The sequence below is a fragment of the Tenrec ecaudatus genome, chromosome 2 (assembly GCF_050624435.1).
Source record: "Tenrec ecaudatus isolate mTenEca1 chromosome 2, mTenEca1.hap1, whole genome shotgun sequence".
NCBI lineage: Eukaryota > Metazoa > Chordata > Mammalia > Afrosoricida > Tenrecidae > Tenrec > Tenrec ecaudatus.
In genome coordinates this window covers 205,570,622-205,597,002 of record NC_134531.1, presented here as the reverse complement: position 1 = coordinate 205,597,002, position 26,381 = coordinate 205,570,622, and the positions used below count along the sequence as shown (strand labels likewise).

The 26,381-nt window shown below is 47.8% G+C and overlaps 1 protein-coding gene across 1 annotated transcript; it reads right to left on the bottom strand.

Moving 5' to 3' along the window:
• Positions 1–1,233: 1,233 nt before the first annotated feature.
• On the bottom strand, positions 1,234–21,383 carry ARF1 (ARF GTPase 1). The gene is made up of 5 exons (XM_075542158.1): positions 21,233–21,383; positions 4,284–4,469; positions 3,791–3,901; positions 3,099–3,223; positions 1,234–2,813 (listed from the first exon to the last, which is right to left on the bottom strand). The coding sequence occupies exons 2-5, from the start codon at positions 4,429–4,431 to the stop codon at positions 2,652–2,654; spliced, it is 546 nt and encodes a 181-aa protein (XP_075398273.1). The 5' UTR covers positions 4,432–4,469; positions 21,233–21,383; the 3' UTR covers positions 1,234–2,651.
• Between the last annotated feature and the right edge of the window lie 4,998 nt (positions 21,384–26,381).

Below are 26,381 nucleotides of genomic sequence, written 5' to 3'. Positions count from 1 at the left end.
GGACGGCACAGTCTGCAGCACTGACGGAACCTCCTGAAGTTGTCCCCTCCTGGGACAAAGTTGTACTTTGGATGCTAGAGCCTGGGGCAAGGACCAGGAAAATGTCCAGGGTGGAGCCCTGAACCAAGTGGTCACCCCAAACCCATAGGGCCACTTTCCAGACCAAGTAAAATGAGCTGTGGAGGTTACTCTTGCCTGAACCTCACACCTCCACTCCTCCTAGCCTTAACAACCCTTGCCCTGGCTGGGTCAGTAAAGCACCAGTCCCAGGCAGCAGGATGTACCCACCAGGAGTCTTCCGCGAGGCCTCAGGAGTACAGCTGCAGATGGTGATGCTAGCTGTGCTGGCAGGACCTCTGACTTGTGGTTCACAGGCCACTGCTGGGGCAGCCCTTCCTCTAGGGCCACGCCTAACTTGCTCCATAGCTCCCCTATCTCCACCCCCATGAAAGGCACTTGCCCCCCAGGAGGCTCTGATAGCGCAATTAGAAGCATCAGGGGTGCCAGGACCTGGGGCCCACTGGGCCCTCAGAGCCAGGCCAGTAGCTGAGGAAGAGGAAGGGATGGTCTTCATGGGGGTTGCGAGGTAAGCAAAGGGATCCAGAGGGTGATGACGTGAAAGAACAGGGAAAAAGAGGTCACCCATAAGTTACTTGAGAGCCATCTCTTGGCTTGGCCCCCAGGCCTGGCACCTTCCTTCTTGGGGACTCCTCTTCCTCTCCATGAGGCCCAAACACTGGCTTGTTCCCCAGACTCCCCCCGCCCCCTGCTCCCATCATTTGCAGGACACCAACATCAGCAGGCACCTTGCTGAATTTTAAAGCAGACACAGCTGGAAGCTAAAGGCCACTGCAGTGACACCCTGGCACGGCCCTGCCAATCCATTCAGCCCAGTGGATGCAGACAACTTGGCGCACACGTGCACGCACTCTAGTTCCAAACTCAATGCCATCAAGTTGGTTCTGGCTCACAGCCACCCTACAATAGAGAACTGTCCCTATTGGTTTCTGAGACTTGTAAGGCCTATGGTGGAGCACATAGCTGGGGGGAGAGGGGGGTCGTGTGTGCGCGCGCGCACAATTGAGTGAGGACAGATGAGGGGAGGGCGCAGAGGTCTGTGGACTTTTGTATTTTGAATACGAAAATAATTTCTTGCACTCTGCTCGTTTTTCTCCGAGCAACGTGCCAGGACTGAACAATGGAGGGCAGCACCGAAGCACTGAAGAGCTCATGAAATAGTTAAGAGATTTTATTCTAATACCTATAATTACAGTGCTTGTTTGTCGAAATGAAAACTGAAAACAAGTATACAAAACATTTGATTACTAATTGTGTATTGAAAGCAGTAAGAGGTTCCACGACACCAAATAAACCAGTTCTGAGGGATTTTCCCCCTTGAAGATAAAATTTAACAGCTCCAGCTTCTTCAGTGTTTATCAAAATACAAAAGAAAAAAGTGTAGAGGTCGTATTTTCTCGCTGGCAAATCTGACCCTTGCAGGATGAGGGAGTGGAAGCTACTTCACACATGTACAGACAGGGGTGCTCCAACGGGCTGTGCGCTCTGGGTGGAATGCTCCCAGCTTGCACGCACTCCTGTGGGAAGGAGGAGGCCGTGCGTGCGCTCTGGGAGCCTGCTGCTCTGGCCAAGGTGTCTGAGTAAGCATGGGGAGTACTGGGGCTCTCTGCTCTGGTAAGTGGTCACACAAAAGCACCACACACCTGACCAAAATAAAGAGGTTGGTGGTTCCTTGCTTCTAAATTGAGAGCCAAAAGGCTGCGACCCATGCCACAGCCAGCTGCAGAGGTTCCCGCTATGGGTCCTTTGAGTGGCCAGCATGAGTGGCCCAGCCTGATGAAGGGGTCTAGGGCCCAGCGGTCCAACAGAGGGTCTGCTGTGCTCAGATGGCAGCTGGGGCCAAGCACAGCCTCAAAGCCTGTTTCCTTGGTAACCGTGTGAGCACAAGTACAAGCACAAACTATGAAATACGGGATGATCCAAAGACAAAGCGTAATTACAGGGATCTCTATTGTGACCATGCAAAATTGATCGCGGGTTTGTTTTTGTCACCTTCTCTCACGTTCCCAAAGGGAAACACAGACGATCGGATGGACTAGTACTCAGGTTGTTACTGTAAAACCTACACTAGGCATATTTCTCCCTTCGGTGTGTTCAAGTGTTCTCCTTTTATTTTTCGCTACTTTTAAAAAATGCACTGAGCGCAGGTTAAAAACCAACCACCACAATGGATCTCAACACAGGTCTCAGGCCAAGAGGAGAGCACTTGGCTCTTCTATCACACTAACTCCTGGGAGGAGCCCAGGGCCAGTGTGTGGGAATCCCTTCTCAGTACAACAGTGAGTTGATTTTTCTTTTTTTACAATAAAAAAAGCTGAGTAATATTGCATAGGAGTACCAGAAACTGCCTCATTGGAAACAAAAACTATTTACATTAAATAAAAAACCTGTTTGCAGGCTGCGTCTGCCACATTTACAGCATGGTGCATACACACTGTGACCAAACCCATGGAGACAGCTTCTGGCACTCGACACCACAGAGCCGCACAGTTTGCCACATGAGAGTAAAGCAGAGGGCGGAGAGAAGGAGGAGGAGGGAGAGGAGGCAGAAAGGGAGGAGGACAGGTTTCGGCTCATTTCTGGTTTCGGAGCTGATTGGACAACCAGTCCAGTCCTTCATAAAGCCCGTCTCCACTGGTGGCACAGGTGGCCTGAATGTACCAGTTCCTGTGGCGCAGGGAGTGCAGTCCCAGTTTATCTGTGATCTCAGCGGCGTTCATGGCATTGGGAAGGTCCTGGAGAGAAAGACGATAAAACAGGAGTCTGCATGAGCAAGCGGCACTTCTCAGGGTTGTCGGCTCGCCATAGGCCGAGGTGCAGTGTGCACACTCCATCTGAGCTCATCACTTCAGTGTGCCTCATGCCCCAAGAGAACCACCACCATCACACAGGGTGGTGAAGGATGCAAACAGTGTTTGCTACTGATGACACCCTACTCCCGGGGCAACCCTGCTAGCTCACCCCCTTACTGCATCGGGCTCTCTGTGGGCTGGCTGCTGAGGGACTTGCCCAGGGCATACCTGCTTGTTAGCAAACACTAGTAAGACAGCGTCCCTGAGCTCGTCTTCTGCCAACATCCGCATAAGCTCTTCACGGGCCTCATTCACCCGCTCCCGGTCATTGCTGTCAACCACAAAGATCAAACCTACAAAGCAAGCAGGGATGAGTGCAAGATACTGGAAACACTCCACCCAGCAATACAACCCGACTTCTGAAATTAGAAACAGGCAAAGTTTGGGGCTGAGGAATGATTTCCATTAGCCACCACTGAGCCTGAGCTCATGGGACTTGGTGGAAGAGCGGTAAGGGCATCCTGACTGCTGCCTGTGCTGGGAGGGTCTTCAGTGTGACCACCCGCAGGTATCCCACAGGAGCTGTCGATACTCCAGACTGCCCAAGGAGGCCTCCAGGAAGCAACCCCCTACCCCCACCCCACCCTCGTCTCTAAAATGGCAGCGGCATCTCCTGGTGGTGAGAGACATTAGTGTAGGCAGCCAGCAAAACAGAGAGTAGGCTGGGGCTGCCTGATTGAAAAAGAGAAGCCTGCTGGGGGAAACCAGTGAGCCCGACATTGGGATTCCCAGGATGGTAGTTATAGAATATATGGTCTACCTGTTTCTCATCTGTGAAATCAGGAAGACACAGCCAGAGAGTGGTCACACTGTGTGTCTCTGAGCCCAGTGGCCCTATTGGCCCAGTACCAGCTGCTTACCTTGCGTATTCTGGAAGTAGTGGCGCCACAGGGGCCTGATCTTATCCTGGCCGCCCACGTCCCACACGGTGAAGCTGATGTTTTTGTACTCAACAGTTTCCACGTTGAAACCTGAGGAGCAAGAGATTGGAAGGTGAGCGTCTTTTCTGCCCTCCTATGCTGCAGCTGTTGCAGTTATGAAGACATGTGCGCATCTTCTGAACAAGGGGCCCGCCTACCCGCAGACGGCTACTTAGAAAGGGCTGGCAGGATGCCTTGAGGAGCTCATTGAATGAGTGGTGGCAGCAGCAGTCAAGGCCTTGCTGTTCCCTCATGCCCTACAAGAAGGTTCCTTCTTCCCTCCTGGCTTCAATTCTCGCCTTAAGCAAAGCCACTTCCTGAGCCTGCTAGCTTCTGCTGCTGTCACTGAACCAAGACCTCCAAAGTTGTTCCAGATGGCAATGTGCCCTACTAGATCAAAGGACAGGTTTGCATGAAGGGCTGGACTTCTTACCTATAGTAGGAATAGTGGTTACTATTTCACCAAGCTTCAGTTTGTATAGAATAGTAGTCTTTCCTGCAGCATCCAGGCCAACCATGAGAATGCGCATTTCTTTTTTGCCAAAAAGGCCCTTGAAGAGGTTAGCAAAAATATTCCCCATGCTTGCAGGCTGGTCAAATCAACACTGGCCAGAGACACCTGAAATGACAAGAGTTTCCATGGATTTTCGGCACAGCACTGCATAAGCAGTTCAGAGGTCACCCACTTAAGACATGTTCACATACGGTGTTACCGACCTTTGGGAAGCTCACAGCTCAGGCAATCACACTAGCCAGGTTCCCAAGCAACAGAAACAATGAACACTGAATATTAAGCTATTCAATGAGTTGTCCCCAAATCAGCTTTATAACGGACAGTTCAGAAATCCTGAGAAACCAGAGCCAAACTTTTAATGAACCAAACCAGATTTCCAAGTTCTATCAAATATGTTGTTGTTCAATGAATCACACCCACAACACTTAATGATAAAATGTTTACCACTTGAAAACTTGCTTTCAAATGAATGTTGGATTTTTCTCTAAGCTCTAACAGACATTTTCTAGGGGCCACAAAGAACCCAAAAGAGCCCTCAGCCAATCAGGGTCCCAACCTGCGCGCAGGAGTGGAGTGGTGTCTCCCTGTTGCACAGAGAAGCCTGCTGTGGGGAACGACAAGATTTCACTCAAGTGCCATGTGGCTCAGAGACAGGCCCTCTAGCTTCCCAAGAGCACACTAGGAGACATCAGTCTAAGCATATAGACCTAACTCCTCTGCTCAAGACCCAGCTCACCAAAGCCTGGGAGGGTACACCAGAATGCCTTTGTTCTATAAAGGACAGGGCGTTCATTGTAAGGCACTCCTGCCAGGGCAGTAATTCTACAGGACAAAGTAGGGCGTGCAAGGACGTTCTCTACTATCATGCCCACCCCTGCTCCCCTCCATTTCAGCATAGGTCACTGTCGGGTTCCTCACGGCAGCAACAGACTCCTCAGCCTGGATTTACACAGGACCAAGCACAGCTGGTTTGGCCCGCACTATCACTGGTTCTACTGAGCACAACAGAAACCCTGGGGCACAGACCACATTCGCCACCACGACTTTATCAGACTGGGTTTGCGACTCACTGCCGCGTGGGGAAAAGCTGGACTTGAGGAAGGAGTCACCGAAACTCGGGCCCATAGTCCTGTGGCCTCCTGCTCCGGACACTTAAATGTAGTCACTCTGTGACACTTTCATCCTTCAAATGGATTTTGCACCCTTTGTCCAACAAACAGGAACTTTAAGAAAAATTGTTTTTTTTTTCAAATGCTGAATGCTTCCAATGTTACCATTGAAACATTTACTGAACAATGAGTACTACTCAGCTATAAATAAGAATGAGGGTGTTTTTGTTTACATACTGACCCTTTCACAGGGGTCACCTAAGACCATCGGAAAATGCATTATTTTCGATGGTCTTAGAAACTGAGACACTTCTCCTGTCTCCAGGCGAACCTGCCCACATACAATGACCCGGCATGAAGATTGTTTCCCATGCCACACCAGGCTTCAAGACAAAATTTCATTTATTTGTAATTAGAAATAAATGTTTCACAATATTAGTTTTTGTCATTAATCACTATGCTTTAATTATGTTCAATTTGTAAAAATGAAAATACACCCTGTATGTATCAGATATTACATGACGATTCATAAGAGTAGTAAAATTGGTTATAAAGTAGCAATGAAAATAATTTTATGGTTGGGGTCAAGGGTTGCGGCATTAGGAAGGTTGAGAACCACTGGCGCTGTAGAAAACTACTTAATATGTGTATTAAGTAAGTTGTCTAAAAGTGCATAACAGAGTTTCTTTGAAGAATTACTCGTACTTATATTATCCATACACAAACACACTTTGGAAGACTATAAAACTATTGCCAGGGTCTGGGGAAATGGGTAGTTAGCTCAGCAATCAGTTAGGAAGGAGACAGGCCAGCCAGCAGCTGGTTCCCTGTCACAGGCTACAGCTTCTCTACCTTGGGCACACCAGAGGCTACTGTGCTTGCTCACTGCATCTCACCTAGTGGAGTGGGGGATGGAGATTTTCCTCTTTAATGACTTGTGATATTTGCCATTGTGATACGTGCCAAGTGGGGCCACCATTCCTCCTCCAGTTATGTTACTTACTATACAGGAACACCTTCCCCCCGCCCCCCACCCCCACCATTTACTTCTTTGGCCACTAGTTCCCGTTGCACTGCAATGCATTGCACTCCTGAGGACATGGAGGTGCCGATGGCCCACACTTGGTCAGTAGAGTAGAGCCCCTGAGTTGCGTCAGTGCCCCTTTGACACTTTTTATTCTTTGGGGTTTTAGATCATGTTACATGTTCAAAAAATTAAACGAACTTTAAAATTTAGGAAGATCTTTGCCAGAGCATTCCCTTTTCTAGAAAGAGCCAACTTCCCTAAAGCAAAGATTAAAAATTATTTATAGAAAACAGGGCACTGAGCACACTCATTATTCTCAGTTCACTCCTGAAATCAGTAAAGAAATAAAATACAGAAACCTTAACCATTTGCGCTCAGAGGGGCAGCAGTGGCCGAAGGACAAAGTTCAGAAGGGTTAAGAAAGGAGTGGCAACAGGAAACAAAGGGAGGAGAGGAAAGGGTAGAATGAGTATTGTTTTATACTGAGGGGATTAGAACGAATGAGAGGAAGCAAAATATGTATGAATCTTGAATGCAAACTGATGGTCCATTTTCATAAACACAAGTTTCAAAAAACAGAACAAAATGGGGGAAGTGGGGACTGGAGAACACAAATTTTGGAATGTAATGCATGACTGGGCAGAGGAAGCTGGAATCTGACCCCTGAAGAGGCAGACCCAATTGAGAAACAAGCTTGTGGTTAGCACCCCAACTTTTAACCCAATAAACCACCTGAGGGGGGAGGGGTACCCTGAAAAAATTAACAAAACCCACAGCCAAGGAAAGGGTCAATCCAAATTCATAGTGACGGCGTGTTGTAAATCCACATGTAACCAATGAAAGGAATTATCCTTAGGAAGCAGGCATGGCAAGAGGTTGAGAGGAGCCGTACTGCTGTTTACGTTTTTGTTTGTTTTAGCTTTTAAGTATGTTCCTAAAAAAATCAACATAAAATCTAGGCAGGAGAAATTTATAGTCTCACCAAATCCTCACATCAGACAGACAAAAAATACCTCTGAATGGCAAATTTGATTGTTTTCGCCTGTTCCTGGGCTACTCCCACCTTCCACCCCCCACCTGTTAAAAAAAAAATTATATGTAAGACAAAGAATTAGAGCCAACTTACTTGTTCCATGACAGAAATTTCTTCCCTGGCTTTTGGAATGTTGAGGAGGGTCTTTTTCTTTCTTACTCATTATTTGTATTTTGGTCTTTATATTATTATTTTATCCACACCACCTTATTTTGTTTTTCATTGTTTCTGTGGGATTTCCCAGTTTGTGACCCACAGGAGGGCTGGCTGCGCAGTGATAACAAGTGATGGGGGTGTGTGTGACAGGGACTGCAGGAGTGGGAAATGAAGGTGGGAGTGGGAAGGGAGCACTGGAACGGGCTGTGAGTGCACAACTCCATTTTAAAGGCAACGCCGTCAAGGTAGTGTGCATGCGCTAAGATCGATAAAGCAATCATTGTATGATTCTCCCTATATGATCGAACAGTTAAACTACTGAATTGTATGGTATGTCAATTATATGGCAATAAAAAAATTAGAGACCAAATAGGCAAACATGGATAGTTAGTGGTCGGCCCAGAGTATCAAGATAAAAATTCCTTAAATTGGAGACAAAACAGTACAGACCACTTGGCCTCTTCACTAACACAGGCTTCTGTAGACCCCAGTAGTATAGTCAGAATTCCCGACAGGTTTTGCCTGCTGAACTCCGCACATTTTGTGCTCCGTGTGGACTTCTGGAACGCAGTAGGATATGGCTATGCATGGCTCATGCCCTTCAATTCACAGCAAGGGAAAACAGGCCCAGAGTCCCAGGGTAAAAAGTTCAACAGTGACAACCTGAGCTGCTTCTACAGCCTGTGCACAGGTTGGAGCTTGTTGTATAATAATGCCCAACCCAGGGGCTATTTTACCCTTTCCTCCACACACTTCAGTCAAACCTGTTTTTCAGGTTCACCTTGAATGTCCTATGTATTAGTAAGCAGTAAAAACTCTTTTTCAGAAAAGCCTGTCGGTTTGGGCCAGGCATCCTGAACAACTCTTAATTTAGAGAAAAGACTAATAGTTTAACAATTTAGTCCTGTTTCCTGTGATTGAAAGTTCTGACCAGGTTGTTTTCCACATCTGGCAGTGTCCTGTGATCTCAAAATATAGCCAGACTGCAAAGTCTCTCTCTGCTTTTGGCTAAATGAATCTGGAGAAAAAGGGCGATAAAAGAGGTCCCTCAGGGTTGTTACCCTCTCGGATCAGCTAACAACGACAAGCGTACCTTTTAGGAATTAAAGCAAATAGTAATATAGTGAAGACTGTGAGGGTCAGAACGAAATGGGATGGTCTTGGTTTGTTCTGCTTTTGAGTGTTTCCACTTTTAATGGGGTAAACAGTCTTATCACACCCTTTCCTTCTGACAGGTTCTTCATACCTGGGTCCTGGCTTTCATAGATTTGATTGTACATCAGCTCCTGCAAGGGGGACTGTGAACAAGGGTAGCAAACAAGGTCAGAGGACCTGGGGAAGAAGTAAACTGCCTGTCTCTACAATAGCGTCACACAAACTGGGAACAGGCTTAGAAGAAAAAAGAAAAAAAGCTTTGTGAGTTTACACCAGTTCAACTTGAATAAATGAATCCAGTGGAACATGTTTAGCTGCTGGAAACAAATGTACCTGTGACCTCTACCTGTACCATCTGCTATAATTACACTCTTAAGAAGTCTCAGCAAGGTTTCAGAATAAGGAAGAGGCAGAGCCTCTTCTAAATTTAAAGAATTATACATCTTGCCTCTGGAGAAGAAATGTGTTTAGGTAGTAAGTGTGTAAATTCTCCTAGAAAATTAAAGCTATTTAATAAATAGGGTTTAACATAGCAAGGTAATCTGAACTATAAGTAATCATTGGAAAGAAGCAAATCAGATATCTAGCGTAGGAGACAGGAATAAAAATGAAAGTAATATGACTGATGGAAGCAATATATTCCGGTTCTAGTCTCTGCTATCAGATGGGCTTCATTTGTAAACTGGGGCTGCCTGGGTATTACCTACTTACATATGAATAGATGAAATAAAGGTTTCCAGGGTTGTTTTAAGGAGCAGCTGTCTTCACACATTCACATGCACCTCCTTCACCCCACGTTACATAAGGCTTTCATTTTAGAGGGTGAGCTGTCTACCTTCCTAAGTGATAGGTCCCCTAAGCTGACACAAATGGCTGTAACTCAGTCAGCCAGCAGTCCTTTTGGTAGGGCTAATACTTCTCTTTAACTGGGTATACTGTGTTACACATTTTGCCAATGCTTGATAAAAAATGTTGTAAGAATAAAAAAGGAATGAATGTTCTAATACTAGTAATGATCAGATGCACTCCACAAACCTCACACAATGATGACAAGTCTCAATCTGCAAGCACTGAGAAGGGAGTGCAGTACCACCTGCAATCGATACAGTTTAAGTTCACAGTTATTCAGAAAAAGAAAACCAAAGAAAATAGTGCTGTTTTATAGATGTCAACCTCTATGCCGAGATCCTAGGCACCCATCAGAAAGAGGGGGCACGCTGTCCAGGAGAAGGGGAGCAGAGAGCCAGAGACGTCCAATGCCAGCACCTTAACGTGATGGCGCCTACCCCAGTTGCCTCTTCCCATAGCTTCTTGACCTGGAGAGCGCTGGCAATCAATTCAGATTGCTCTTTGCCAGCTAAAATTCAAAGCAGCATCTAGAAATCACTCAGTGTGTGCTGATAACTGGAAACACGACATTTCTTTCATGTGCTCATTGTCCATAATATAATCTTAGAATCCTGGACATTGATCAGAGCAAGCACACACCAAACATCAAAATGTCCAGAGTGAGGCACGTGGGAACTCTGCTGGCACACGGTTTAAAGCACATGGGCTCTAACCAAAAAGCAGCTGGGATCAATAAGCTGCTTCCAACTTCTGCTCTCAGGAGAGGCAGTCTCCAAAAACTCATTGCGACTGAGTCGATTCTGACTCACAGTGACCCTGTCTAGCTAGAGTGGAACTGCTCCTGTGGGCTTCTGAGACACTTAAGTCTTTATAGGAGTAGAAAGCCTCCTCTTTTCCCCTTGGTGTAGCTTGTAGATTCAAACTACGGACCTTTCAGTTGACAGCTCAATTCATGACCCATTACAGCCTGCTTCCGTAAGTATTTATAGCAGTGGTTCTCAACCTTCCTTATGCCGAGACCCTTTAATACATGTTGTGGTGACTCCCCCAACCATAAAATGATTTTCGTTGCTACTTCATCACTGTAATTTTGCTTCTGTTAGGAATCAGGTGACCCCTGTGAAAGGGTTGTTCGACCCCAGGTGGAGAACCGCTGCTTTACAGCCTTGGAAACTCTATAGTGTAGTTTTAGAGACACTATATAGTCTTAGAGTCTCTGTGGATTGAAGTCAACTTGCTAACTGGAATTTTTTGGTTATTGTTTAGAATACTTATTTTCCCCATTGTTCATGTTCTTATAGCTTTATATTTTAACACAACTGTTCTCAAAGCTCTTAAACACATGTGTGTCCTTCTGAAATCTATACATACACAGCCCTGAAGAAATAAGCAGATGGTCTAGCCCACAAGAAAGACAAACCCCTCAGGATCCCTGAAAGAAAATGACACATTACTTCTGCCTTATGAGAGGTGGAAACTCCATCAGTTCCAAAGGGAATACTGCTAGAGGGAGCCCCATCTTTTGCATGCATGGCCCTGCGCACCCACCCTTATGGCACAGGTACTATTTCTCCTCAGGAGCTTGTTATCCTCTTTTCTTTCAGTAAAAGAACACCAATTTGGATCCAGGAAGAGACCTTCCAGAACAAAACTGCACTCCCTGACCTGAAGGGGCTGGGAGTACCAGGAACACTATTAAGGCCAGATCAGGTGGTAAGTAGTCTGAACAAGAAAACAGAGGGGGAGCTGGAAGGTCCACACTGCAAGGACCAGAACCCTGGACTCTTCTGGGCACATAGCTCTGAGAGCAAGAGCAACTGAAGAGTCTACATCCTAACTCAAAACTCAAACTCACTGCCACCAAGTTGATTCTGACTCACAGTGACCCCAAAGGGGCAGGGTAAAACTGCCCTTGTGGGATTCTGGGCTAGGGAGTAAAAAGCCTCCTCTTTCTCCTCTGGAACAGATGGTGGTTTTGATGTGCGGACTTTGCTGTTAGCAGCCCAATGCATAACCACTGTGCCACTAGGGCAACTTGAACATCCGACATGGTCCAACTATTTTGTTGGGAAGAGTATGGATCCGTGCCCATCCAGCAGTGCCCCACTGAAGACTGGGGCGCTCAGGCCGCAACTGAACACTGGTCCGCAGCTCCCATCGCTCAGGCCACCGAGTGGGTAGGAACAACCACTGAGTGGTCCTAAACTGTTCTTCCAAGGAAATTAGGTTGATGGGAAATAAAGACAAGTTTCTACAAAAAAAAAAAGAAAAGAAAAAAAGAGTATGGAAAGCCTTTGTCTGGCCTGAGGGACTAGCCAGTGAGAAAGAAAATTGAATCTCCAAACAAATTCCCATCAACCCACACAAGAGACAAGGTCCCATCCGATACTGCGGGACCCTATTAACAATGGCACAAGATGTGGCAGCGGGACATCCAGAACTCCCAGGAAGTTCCACTCACTTTGAAGCTAATTGTTTTCAGATGTTGGGCTCAAATTTGGTAACCTTTAGTAATTACGGCAACTTAGATCATCAGTTAGTTAGTACTTCTTGAAAGCCAACTGGAGCTGGGGCTTCCACACCATCTAGTGAGCTCCACAGAGCAGAGGTCTTACTTTAAGACCTTGTTCAGGAATCCTTCAAGGCCTCTAAGATCAGAAGCCCTGCTCCTCAGCAAGGCATTGGGGAGGAAGCCTAAAATTCAACTCTCGTCTCCTAGTTCAGACACATGCTGTCAATTCTCTAGCAAGCTAGTGTCCCCTCAAACTCAATTTTTGAAGTCACAAGCCAATATCATCTTCCATAATGGTTCTAGGAGCCTTCTTCACTCACTACTGGTCAACACTAGGCACCCCCATTTCAGAACTGGTAGCTGTGCAATAAAGGCAGAGCTTGATACCGTGAGTAGTAGGGCTAACAACTGAACTTTCCCCACCAGTTTGCAGAACTAACCCTGAACAGTTACAGCCGCTCCCCACATCTCACAGGTAAATTAATTGAGAGGTCTCGGATTTAAGCGGTGATCAAAGGCTGATAGTCTGTGGTAATATTCCAAACTTACCTTCTAAAAGTAGCTAGAAATTTTAATAGGTACACAGACACATATACTAGCCTGTCTTATGATTACTGCGATCCCCTCACTGATCCTCACAGAACTGTCAGGTGCAGACAACTGGTCAGTTTGTGTTTAGTCATTGTGATAAAATATGCAAACATTTGCATTTTAACAATTTTATGTGACACTAATTACATTCACTATGCTACATACAACCATCAACACTATCCATTTCCAAATGTTCATCATCAGCCTCAACAGAAACTCAATACTCCTTAAGCAGCTAACTTCTACACATCAACCTTCACACCCCAAACCACTGGCTAGTGTATGCATCTGTCTGTTCCAGATACCTCATGTAAGTGGGATCAAAGAGCATTTGTCCTTTTGTGTCTGATTTACTTCATTGAGCACTGTTGTCCAGGTTTATTCATGGCTTATCAGTCAGGGTGTTGCAATTCATTCCTATGCTATTAGCACAATTCCGGTTTCACTTCTCGTGGTGAGAGCGTCACACACAGAGTAGCCATTTAGGAATTGACGAAGCCCTGTTGGGCTGTATGGTGGGGGTCAGTGGTTACTACTAGCTGCTCTGGAGAAAGATATGACAGTCAATTTCCATAGCAGACTACAACTCTATGGGGGGGAGGGCAGGGGGGCCTTTCTACTGTTCTGTAAGGGGCTGTGAGTAGGAATCTACTCAATAGCAAAGGGTTTGGGTTTGACTCAGGATTCTAATTTCTGTAGCAAAGTACTTTGCCACTTCAGTTTTCTAACTATATAAACACCACGATTTATGCTGGGCATGAAGGAATCACTGATTTTACTATTGTGGCTCATTCCCCCCCAAATGCCCCATCACACGAAGCACCCACTGGTGCAGGGTGGTCTCATAGAGATAAGTGAGGTTTTAGTGAGGGCCAGGTGTCACTGTTAACCCCTGCCACACACCACTTCACGAAAGAAAAGAAACAAAGCACAACAGCTAATATGCTTCCCTAGAAGAAATTGGCTATTCATTCTCAAATCACTCAGAAGGCGGAAGGCAGCTGCTCTGGAAGTTAAAAAAACAAAAAACAAACAAAAAACCTCCTAATGATTTTGAAAATAAAGCTACAACTTCACCTTTTCTCAGAGATGATAACAATTTCTTTCTCAGGAAATAATAAGCACAGCAGCTGTCAAGAGCAATTGTCTGACTCCCCCTTCACCTCTGGGGCAAGCAGTCTCACCCTGCCTGGTATTGAGGAGACAGATACAAACCAAGCCATGGCCCTCCACATTCTTGCCCCTCAGTTCTTCCCAATTTCTGGGAAGGCTCTGTCTTGTAATAGGGAACTCCCATTTCTTGCCTGAGTCATTTCCTACCTCTAGCCTACTATCCAGACCAAGGCGGCTCTGCGGTCAAGAGAACTCTGCCACCACAGCTCTGCACCTCAGTGCTCCTCTTCACCCTTGGGCCCACCCATCATTGATTTCTCACAGCCACACTGCAGCATCACTTTTTCCTCCAACCACCTCACTCCCTAAGTGAGCTCATCCAGGCTCAACATGTTACCGCCTACACACTAACACCTCCAAACTGCTATTCCCAGCCAGGCTTCTCCTTCACTCCAAGCTCATCCTACTGGCCCATCGACACACAGCCCCTTCAGCTGGGCATCGAATTCTCTGACAGAAAGGTCCAGGATCATGTCGGCTTGTGTGTACAGAAACATCCCAGCCACTCGGACCCCAAATCCTGTTGAGACCTCCAATTCCTTTCTATTATCATTTTGCTCTGTCAGCAAATTCTGTCACCTCTCCGATGAATGGCAGACTGATTTGAACATTTTCCTTAACCTCCACAATTGTCTCCTTAGTATGTTGGTTCAAAAGTCACCTTACCCTCTCTCTGACAGACTGCAGTAGCTGATCACTCCCACCTCACAATGTGTTGCCAACACATCAACTGGACTAAACCCGTTACTGTGACAGTGTGATTGATGACTTACTCCTTCCTGCTCAACCTGTCCAGTGCACTGGCACCACCAGCAGTCTCACAACGGGGTGCTAACCACTTAGCCACCCATCAAGCTCCAGGGACCAACAGGTTTTATAATGCTACCTTAACCATGACCATCCTGAAAGGAAGTCAATAAATGTAACCAAAATAGCACCAGGGGCCGGCGCATACTGCCCGAACTGTAATGCAATAGGAAATGAAGGGTAGTGATTTATAACAAAATATAGGGCGACTCCAAAAAGTTTGTGGGAAAATTCCATTCTCCTTGAAAATCCTATTTTTCTCAAGTGTTTTTAAGTCCCCTTGCACATAATTCACACTGATCAGGGCCAGACTAAGATTAAGCTGTGGATCTCCTCAGAGGACACCATGACAAACAGCTGTAACTGCACACCTGCACAGCCTCTCGGGATCTCAACTACTGAAGGACACTTCATGTGTCCATGAAGCAATCCCCTCCCAGAAATAGAACTCTTGTTAAGGCTCTGAAAACAAAATAAAACCACCCTTGAGTTACAAAATAGTTACATTCCTGGAAAATTCAGAGCATCTTTTAAAACTATGCCAAAAAAAGTGATTTGTGTGCAAGCAGATATTGTAACTGGATTTTACACCAACAAGGATGCCTCTGAAGTGTTTGCCTCGGCCATTAAATGCCAGTCCGTCCGTAGTGCAGACCTTGAGTAGGTGAAAATCGCGCTGACAAGTGTCCAAAATACACTTCCTAGAGGCTGCAGAGACCCTCTCAGAAATGCCGCCCTGCTCAGCTCAACCTTGTCCACTCTTTCCAGCTTCTCCCCACTGTACTCCCGGTAGGTCTCAAAAATATCAACGCTTGCTCAGGCCTCGTACACGGGCTCATCCTCTATCTGTAAAGCTTGATTCTTTCCACAGATTCAATTGATTCCTCCCATCTTTCCACCTTTGCCCAAGCGTTTCCAGTCAGGGAGGCTTTTCTCTGACACCAGTAAGACAGTCCCTCCCTGGCTTCTCCCCCACCCCACCCAGTTTTGATAGGCCCCAACAGCACTTTAGATCCACCTATTTTTGCTTGCTTACTGTCTGTCTGCCTCCTGTGTGAAGATGCACGCTAAATCTGCCAAGAAGCGTGTGTGTTTTGTTCACTGTCAGTTTAGCCTCCTCTGCCTAGAAACGTCTTTCTCTTCATCTCCACCAGTCTTCAGCTCGGCACTAGTTAGAAGTGACGATCACAAAGATGAAATAACGGATCACAAAGATGAAATAACGGATCAAAAAGATGAATCACACATCTGCAGATATTTTCCCTAAAAAGTAGTCTGCTGGTAAAAACCTACTAAGCCAATATTTAATTTCATGTTGTTTTTCTAAGTTATTCTAAAGCATGGTCTGATATGAACATTTCTTTGGAATGTTAACAATGTAGACTAGAAGCCCAGTGAGTATTAGTGATACTGTTAATTTCTCAAGGCAAAGGCATGGCTTTAAAATACCAGGGTGCTCCCAAACTCTGCTTTTCAAATCTGCACTTCCACTTAATTTCCCAATAACCTTGAGGATCTCCCATAACTGACGTAAATGAAATGCTAAGCTATCAATACTTTGCCAAAATATGTATTTTAAATAGAAATTAACACAAGTTCAGTCAGACTACAATGAAGTAGTGAATTCTGATCTATACACACAGTAAACTTTCCAGTAAATTTACTTCCTTACAGAACACACCGTGGAGTCTTCATAAGGATAGTGCCCTGAGATTCCGGACCAAAATGCTGGCAAACTTCCACCTCTACCCACATTTCTACCCTTCATGAAGGACTATAGATGCAATCTAGACAGCATTTTCATGGAGATGTGTACTTTAAATAAAACTGGTAACTAACCAGATGCCAACCATGTACGCCAGAGTATAACTTTATTGGAAAATTATCTGTCCTGTCGTTTGTGTTATAAGGTTTTCAATTTCCATAGATGACCTTTTTTCCCAGGCACCCTCTGGCAGACCTCAAACCTCTAACCTTCAGTCAGTAAGTAGTCCAGTTTGCTAATCATTTGTACCACCCAGGGATTCAAATTAAACGGATAAAATACTTTAAAAGTATCCATTTTTTAACTTCATGTTTAAAATTTTTGAGGCTTGTAGCCACCAACTCTCCTGTTTGGTTTCCATACATGGCAGCATTGACACAATTAAAAAGTTTACACACAACTACCACCACTGGAAGTCCTTTGGAGACGAATCCTTTCTTATTAGTAACAGTATCCCTTTTGTAAGGATGGATTGTGATGAGTTGTATGAGCCCCCAATCAAATGATTTTTTTAAAAAGTATCCCTTTTAAGAGTAATACTGGTTTTTCTAATATACCACACACATATATATATCTTTAAGATGTACAAAGATCATGACCACAACTCACAACCAATGAGTATCCAACTCATAGCCATCTTACAGGGAATGCAGAACTGTCCCTTTGGGTTTCCAAAGCAGTAAATTCTTATGGAAGCAGAAAGCCTCCTCATTCTCCTGAGGACAGTGAATGGAGGTTTCAAACTGCTACACTTACCATATACACTCGACTATAAGCCCACCGAATATCAGATGAGGCACCTAATTTTTCCACAAAGACTGCATTTAAATTGTGCTAGAAAACTCAGCTTATACACGAGTACATATGGTATATGATTAAAAGCCCCACGTGAAACCCGCATTCACCATAAGGGCTCTCAGCAGTTCTCAACCTGTGGGTCGAGAACCCTTGGGGGGGGGGGGTTGTCGAACCACCCTCTCACAGGGGTCGCCCGATTCTAACAGTATCAACATTACAGTGATGAAGTAACAACAAAAATAATTTTATGGTTGTGTGTGTGTGTGTGGGGGGGGGTCACAGCATTAGGAAGATTGAGAACCACTGCCTTAGATCATGATCAAGTAAGCATAGCAACAGGGACCCTTTGGAGCTTCAGAGGTATATAAAATGTCTTCCTCTGAAATGAATAGCACTCAATGACATTTAGAAATGTGCTTAGTTTTTTACTCCCCGCCCCTTATTGTCACTCAACCACCCACCCTTACTATTGTCATGGCCTCTAAGGAGCTCCACTCCTCTATTTGCTGATGACAAATCACCAAGCTCCGGTTACTTCTTTGTGTAAAACCAGGAAACAAGTGATATTGTGGAGGTTAGGTTCCCAAACCAGATGTCTCCACTGTTCTTCGCAAACTCCTAAGGGGGAGTGGCTAGGATAGGATGCTAGGGTACGAGGGCCTATGGAATTCTTCTAGGTATAAAGAATTCTAATGCTTCTGTGTTAAATTGTGCAATTACAACTAAACCCTACAGGTCATCTGACCCACCTGATCATGTCAAACAAACCTTTAGAATAACATATACTGCTAGAGAGCTGTGGAAAAAATGAGGTGTAATTATAAGTTAAGAGTTTTTAACAACCACCAGAGGATGTAAGCCTAAAGACAAAAAACATTATCCTACGTGTTATTTGTGTGACTGAAAACCTCCATCTCCTTTCTCTCCCACTAAGCAGTTAGTTACTTACTGCCCAATAAGCGGAATTAGATTCAATACACTATTAAGGCAAAATCTTCCCCTAAAGTCAGCTTCAGAACATGTTCGATGTTGACAACCATCCATATGTCAATGCGGGTTGACAGAGTACACAGAAAGAAAAGCCTCAGCTTCCTCCCACTGCCTCGAAGAGAACTGCATTTTAATTTCCTTTCCTTTCCACTAATAAAGTCATGAAGGCTGGAAATGCCCAGGGGAGAATGCCCAGGAGGAGCAGTGTGGGCAGGGCAGCCTGCAAAATGCATGGGCAATCCGGAATGGCTGAGGTGTGATCATTCATAAAGTATACCACTGACAACTCGATGTGTGTGGGAAAAAAGCACACCGAACACGATCTGTGTTTAGCAATCGACTTAAAATCCAAATGTACCAAGAAAACATTTAATTTGAAAAAGCCGGGGACAACAGATTGAACAGCCTCAAGTGAAATTAATATACTATTGTTAAGAACTTGGCACAACAAATCCCTTTTCCCTTTGGTGAGTTTTACTTCTGAAAACAGCAACAATAAAAATCCCACCCAAACTCATTGCCATGGAATATTAATAGAGACCTTATATGACCATTTTCCTCTGAAGATCACCTCAACAGTTGATGGTCAATAATAAACTTTATAAAGATCTAGAATGTACCTTCCTTTAGTTCTTTCCCTTGTCTTACGCAGAACAAAAATAAAATCACTGCCATTGAGTAGAAGCCGACTCATAGTGACCCTATAAAGGTATAAAGGATAGGACAGGGTAGAGGGCAGAACTACCCCATGAGTTTATGGGACTGTAGCTCTTTATGGGAGTAGCAAGCCTCCTGGTTGTCATCTGTGTCCCCCAACCCCCTTAACTGCTGATCTCAAGGTTTGCAGCCCAATCATGAGTTGAAAATGCCTGAATGTCCTCTTCACATTGTGCAAGAAGCAAAGTGATTTTAGACTTTTAAAAGCCAGAACTGTAATAAAGAGCACAAAACTAGTTTTGCTTTGTGCGAATTTTCTCTCCTTGTGGAATAGGGAGTTTAAGTCATGCCAGCTATTAACCAAATCATTGATTTTAAACCTTTCTGAGGTAGCAATTCTGCATATCTATCTGATAGCACCCTAACACAAACAACCCATTTCTAATGCTATCAGCAATGACATTCATGAAGGTAAGTAAAACTACAACCCGGCACATCCAGGACCTTGGAACTTATTACCATTAGATTACCAGAACATCTAAGTGCAAACAAAACAATACACCTCTTCACAATGTAGCCAGTGGTGATGACACCATATAGCAACAAGAGTTTGTTAAAAGGTAGGAAAACATCAGGGTGGACTACAGGATCAGTACACAGGCATAGTAGTATCTTGCTTTACACATTCCTCCAGACACTGCTGGAACACAAGCACCTAGCCAGCATGCATGGACAAACTGCTGGCCCCAGTTGGGAAACAGAAAAGTAAAAGTGACAACTCCAACACCAGGGCGGACACCAACGACACAGCTCCCAACAGTGAGTTCTGGCATTACCCTGAAGCTTTTCAACTCCCCTGGTTGCCTTCCAACGATTTTCTGTGAAATTCTGCTCAATTCATTGAAGACGATTTGCTTTTCCTTATGAACTGGGGAGTGTGTCACTGGGCTCGGGGGCACTGTCTGAATTAATTACCTGATATTTTAAATACTTTATAATTGCTGAGTCTTATTAACAAAATTACAATTTTACATGCCATAACCACCTGGATTGTGCAATAAGAAAGCATGAGGTCAGAGCTCTGCTATCAAAACTGCTTAGATTTTAGGAACAAGTTATTTTATGGGCAGGTTAAAGAGTCACCAGTTTGGACAGATATTCTTATCAGTTCTCTTGGACATGCAAGGGAAAAGTTCTAAGGTTACAGCACGGATAAGGAAGTCCGATAAAGGCCACGGGAGTCTTGGGTGCAGATGTATTTAGACGGCAGCTCCTTGAGCGTGGCGTTCATAGGAAGTTTTCACAGCTCTCGGGCACGCTGCATTAGAGGCCTACAGACTCTTTACTTGAAACCTAAACATCCAATTCCGGAATAGAGACCAGACACAGGGCCCGGCCCACGGGCAGCTCCGACCAGCCGCCCGGCCCCTCCCCTCCCCAGCACGGGGCCGGAGGACGCGGGACACCCGTCTTGGAGGCAAACAGGAACTGGAGTCGGGAGGCCTAGGTTCAAGCCCTAGCGATCTGTGACCTTCACTGAGTCACGAAGCCGATCCAAGACTCAGTTTCCTGATCCTTGCAATGAGGTTTCCAAATGTCCTCTTCAAAGGCCTGCACCCAGGGGTGCCGGGAAGGGGTTGCCAGCTAGCCGTCTAGCTGTCCACCCGTCCTTGGGGGACCTCCCCCAACCCCCGCCCAGAGCTCCAGCGCCCCGCTTCCTCCTCCACCCTGCCACCGCAAAATGACTCAAACGCACCGGCTCCGACTTCCCTTCCCTTCGCCCGGCACCGTCGCGCGAGTCCCGCCCGAATAGTCAGTTCCTGAGCACAGAAGGAAGCAAGCCTTTCAGCTCCGAGAGCGGGGAAGGCGCGAGAGAAAGAGCAGGAAATGAAGGCTTTTCGAAGGAAAAGGAAAAACCCGATAGCCCGGGAAGGCCACCACCAAAGCCCGGATTTCCGGATTTCGGGACCAACGAGTGGGAGGCCGCGGGGGTGTAGGAAGACGACGCATGGGCACTTTGAGGGGGCAGAGGCCAACTGGGGGACGTGGGGGTGGCGGGGAGTCACAGGAGACGCCGACCCAAGCCCCTACGAGCCTCCCGGCCCAGCCCCGAGCCCCCCGGCCCTGCGATCAGGCCGCCTCGGACGCCGCTTCTGTCGATGGGGGGAAAGACAACGCGAGCCTCAGGGTTAACTCTGTCGCCTGCCCGCTCGCCCGTACCCGCGCCCTCTGCCCCCCGGTCTCACCTCTCGGCGGCCGGGCGGCTGCTGCGGCTGCTGCTGCTCGGAGCCAGGCGTTGGTTTCGCTCCCACAAGATGGCGGCTCTGACGGCGGCCACGTCAGTGCCTGGTGCCGCGGAGGACGCCGGGTAGCCGGGGCGGGGCCAGTGCGGGCCACGCCCTCGCCCTCGCGGAATGCGCACGCGCGCGTCTCGAGTGAGGCGGGGCGAGCGGCGGAGAAACGGGAGCCCCGCCCCGTGCCCCGCCTCCGCCCACGGCTCCGGTGCTGTGGCCGTGGTGCGTGTTCGGCTGCGCTAGTCGTCCCCGCCTCCGGGGGCGCCCGGGCCGTGGGCGGTGACCCGGGATCGAACTGGCTGTGGGCGCGCCGGGCGTCGGGGCGGCTCCGCCCCTCACTGACGCGGAACGGGACGAGAGCAAGGCCCTTCTTCTTCCTTCCACCCAAGCCCAACGCCGAGGGGACAAACCCACCTCCCGTTCCCCACGCGCGGTAGCGCGGAGGTGGGGGAGAATGAGGCTTCCCACACATAAAAGGAGGTTTCCAAGGCGTCCTCAGGCCTCCGCCACCCGCCTGCTGCAAACGAGAACATGAGCCTGGCAAGCACCAGAACCAACGTGCTTGCCCTTGGAGCTGATCTGAGGGAGAACCCGCAGTATGTGGAAGAAAGAAATGACTTACCGAGGCTAGTAGTGCAGGCTGGGAAAGCCAGCGGCACTAGGTAGAGTGCTGGAGGTAGCCTTTAACCGGAAGGGGAAAACCTGGAAGATGACGCTTGGAAACGCCCCCACCCCTACAAATCAGAGAGAGAACAAGTCTGACCTTTCCCTTTCCCTCCCCCTCCCCCCATCCGTTTCTCAAAAACTTAGCTCTGGTCTCCCCTGTGAACTTCACCTTGACTTCCACAGCTGACCCCAGGGCTACCTCTTCTCACCTGGAGCCACCAGCAGGGGCGCATCGTAGCAGAAGCTTGAACGGAATTGCTGGGAAGCCCAGTACCTAGGGTTGTGGGTGGCTGAAGGTGGGGGCTTCTGGCCCTGCTCTGTCACCGGGGGCATCTAGGCTGAGGTCTTGTGTGGCAGAGGTGGTGAGAGCTAGGACTACAGGATGCTCATGGCCTGGCGGGCAATCTCCTGTCACCGGACTCGGGTAACCTGGGCCTCATGCACACCTACCTGGGTTGCTCTTGCCCCAGACAGTGGTGACCTTTCCACCCTCCTATCCCCAAATACGGGTGGCCTCGTCCTGAGAGAATAAGAACCCAAGCCCTCATGTACAGCACCCAGCTCCAGCTCCCAGAGGGTGGCATCTAAGAAGAGCTCCTACACACAGCTCTCCAGCACCGTTCTCCGTCTCCATCTGGGCCACACTCAACATCACCTCAGCTGACAGCTATGGGGGCTGTCTCTTCAGGGGTCTCTTTCCTAGTCTAACCATGGTCATTGAAGTACATCCAACTCATAGTGACCCTCTCGGACAGAAGAGAACTGCCCCGAGGGCAGTTTATAATCACAATCTAAGGTTGTAATCATTACGGAAGCCGACCAGCAGCTGGTAGGTTTGATGGTGGTGTGGTAGCCCAGAGCCACCAGGGCTCCCCCTGGCGGCATGCAGTGTGCCTCTGGGTGTGTGTCCCCAGGGAGGGGACATGTAAGTTGGCTCTGCTCAGTGGGAGAACTGGCCCTGTAGCTGGTGTTCAATAGTTATCCTGGAGATCGGAGGTCTTGGCCATGCCTGGATTCTGTGGCCACACCCTTAAGGCTAAGGAATGAGGAAGGGAGAGGCCAGGACGCCGACTGGGTCATAGTGAGCAGGGCTACCTCAGAACTAGAGCTCGCCTCCTCTGTCTTTAAAATGTATTATGACAAAGAAGAGGGTCACTATGAGTTGGATTAAAGAAATATGTATAAGATACAGTACAGTTTTGTATATAATAAAATATATCCCAGATTCAGAAATATAACATCACCCCAAACTGGGAATCCTGGGCAAGGGGCTGGGGGTGGGGGTCCCTTCAGGTGAGAGGGGAGCACACCAGGGAAGTTCTTTGCAGACCAGGAAGTGCCAGGTAGTTAGGGGAACAGGCCCAGGTGCTTGCCAGATGTTGCCCAGCGAGTAGGGCTTTTCTGTTTTTTTTCCTTGGAATGCCCAGGCTAGGACTTCCAATGAATGGGACCTAGAGTGGGTGCCTTTCCAGCCGTGGCCAGAAGGCGGCGAAGGGTGGAAGCCCTGGGGCCTCCGCATTCCACAGCTGCCACAGCTGCCATTCAGGAAGGAGGTCCCAACCCAGTTTCACTTTCTGTCCAACCCTCCAGGCCCCTTGACCCTGAAGAGGCAGCCCTCTGGGCTGGAAGGATGGGCAAGACCGGCCTGAGCAGAGGTGAGCAGTTTGGCTGGGGCAGAGGTCTGGGGAAGGGTGCCCGCACACTCAAGGGCTGAGCTGGGCCCCGGCCCCCAGAAGTGAATGCTAGATCCTGGCAGGCACATGCAAGAAGTCAGGCAGCATATCCAAGTCACTCGTACTCAGTGCCTCTGGACACAGATCACCCCTCCCTCCACTCCACCCCAGTCTGTCTGCAACCAATGCCTTCAGTCCTTCCACTCAACCCCTTTAAGGCTGGGGAGCTCACTACTCCCCAAGGTAGCCTTTGGTGGTTATTTGCTTCCCTCTGCACCCTGCAGTCCCTCAAATTACCGCTGGGGGAGGCTCTTTACCAGGTTGGCAGAAACTGAGTTTACCTGTGGGGACACACACACACACACACACATACACACACACACACACACGTGCGTGGCAGCTGAGAGTCAATGTGAGGTCCAGTTCCATAAGATGGGAGAAGTCTGGCTCCAGCAGTCCCTCTCAGTACCCCACCATCCAAAAGGGCCCCTACCCATTCCCTTCTGAGGCATTGCCTCTTTCCCTCTGAAAAAAAAACAAAAAGCCCTTCACGTCCATGAAGGTTCCCAGGGCCCAAGCCTCCAGAACCAGGGTCCCTTTGGCCCCATTTTTCCTCCCCCACAACCACCCTGAGATGGGCACAGACCAGGACCACCTTGAGTTTAGACTCTTAAGCTTGTTCTCTGGGTTTCATGCAATGCTCTCCCAGGGTGGGGCATGCCCTCCCGGCTCACTCCGTTCTCTCCTGGCAATGGCTGTGATGCCCACATCGTCTGGTCCTGCCCTCTCATAGCGACACTCGTGTGCCCAGCAGTTGCTCGAAGGCCACACAGCTTAAGGGACATACACTGGAGCTGAGAAGGCACACATCTTCATGGCTATTAACCACCGGCTGACATCTGGGCATTTCCTCCCTGTCTGAATGTGGGGAGTCAGAACACTGGCTTTAGTGGGACCTCTGTCACCTCAGAGACCTTGGGACTCCATGGAAGCTACTTTAGGAAACTTGGGCTCCTGTCTGTGCTCCTGACTAGGTGGAAATGACAGTGGGGTGGGGGGTGGAGGAGTCCCTGCACCTTCCTAGGCCTTGTGGCAGCTGTTAATGACAGAACCCAACAATACTATGTATCACACATGCCTTGTTTCTCACTTTTTTCTAGTCCCAACCTTCTACCATGGCTTTTTGTTTTGCTTTGTGTGGGTTTAATTTTTAATAGGTTTGTGAAGTATAATTGAAATCCCAGACCTGAATTTTGTGTATATATATATGTATATATATATATATGTGTATCTATAGCTATATTAAGAGGAAGCAGTGAAGTCAAGGTAAACTGAGGACAGGCTCCCAGAATGGGTGACAGTAATGAGACGCCCACCTGGAGCTACTTCTTAGATGTCTGGCAAGTCCTGGGCATTGAGCTCAGGGCTGGGATTGTTCAAAGAAACCTTGGTGGTCCTTGGCTGACTGGGGCTCCACTATGTCCTAATTTGGCAACATACTGAGTGCTTGGGCTCACAGCTTCCTTGTTTCTGGTAGGTGGTGACTCAGAAGATAAACCAGTCAGGTGGCCTTCCCTGTCCTGGCTTTAATTCTTCAAGGGTATGGACATCATTCATTCTGGTTGCTTCCTGCTGGAATGGAGCACTGGCCCTACCTAGCACTGAGACTCTCTGTCCTGATTGTCTCTACAGAAGGCGGTGCTGGCTTGTCTAGCACCTCCTGCTGGAAGGGCTGATAGGCTGGTTGATTTTGGAGGGCCATCAGCATTTGGACCTTCCGCTCACTGACCGCAGTGCTGAGAACTCAGTCTAGGAAGTCTCGAGCACCTGGGGTCCAACAGCATCTGATTAGGACAAGGGCTCCTGCAACTGAGTTCTTGGGCAGCATGTGGGAGAGGGCGGTGAACCTGTAGTGCCTTCATGATGGCTCCATGGGGGGCAGTGCTGTTGGAGATGACATGACAGCACTGCTCCCCGCCTAACATGACACACGCTCCTCCTTCCTTGGCTAGAGTCATATCCAAGGTGATCCTGTTTTCCCACATCATGTGGGTCCCAATTGCTCAGAGATGGCATCTCTAGTATAGTTAACAAGTTGCTGTTGGTTATATGCAGTTGATTCAATCTACATTGTTATTCATGGTGACCACCAGAAGATGGATTCGAACTGACCACTATTTGACCTCTTGCTATGAATTCACTGGGGCTTCTGATTTCATTTATGTATACTTGTGTATCAAAGGAGCCAGGAGGAGGGTCGCTTCTCTTTCTCCTAGCTCCGGTCGGGGTGGTGGGGTTTTCGGAGGGTAGGTAGGATAAAGTGAAGGGGGTAGACACCTGTACTGGGGCACACGCACCAATCGAGGCATCTGGGAGGACTTAAGGCAAAGATCCTCCGCAATACCACCAGCTCGGGTACTCGGAGGCCTGGCCGCTTGGAGAGAGACTCAACGTCTTTGGTCTTATTGTAGGCGGTTAGGTTTCCTCAGAGGGGACTTCTGACGAGATTTGAGAAAGGCAAGAGAGGGCTTTTATGGCTGAAGGTCGGACAGTTTGGGGCACGATCAGGACAGGATCCTCGATTTCGGTGACTAGAGGGGTTGGCACTGTGGCAGGAGTGACTTGGGGCCTGAACCTGTGTTTTGTGTAGGCTTGTGTGCACATGAGGAACCCTCCACTCCAGCAGGATAACAAGATATGCCCAAGGTACTCAGCCACGCAGGGTGTGAAAAGTTTTTGATACCCAAGTCCGTTTGTTTCGG

Bases quoted from the DNA above. Each gene is read 5' to 3' on its own strand.
- ARF1 (XM_075542158.1), bottom strand. From the start codon at position 4,431: ATGGGGAATATTTTTGCTAACCTCTTCAAGGGCCTTTTTGGCAAAAAA. The intron at 3,224-3,790 runs GTAAGCAGCTGG...CTTGCTTTGTAG, and splicing joins CTACTTCCAGAATACGCAAG to GTTTGATCTTTGTGGTTGAC. The intron at 2,814-3,098 runs GTATGCCCTGGG...CTTTCTCTCCAG, and splicing joins TAGTGTTTGCTAACAAGCAG to GACCTTCCCAATGCCATGAA.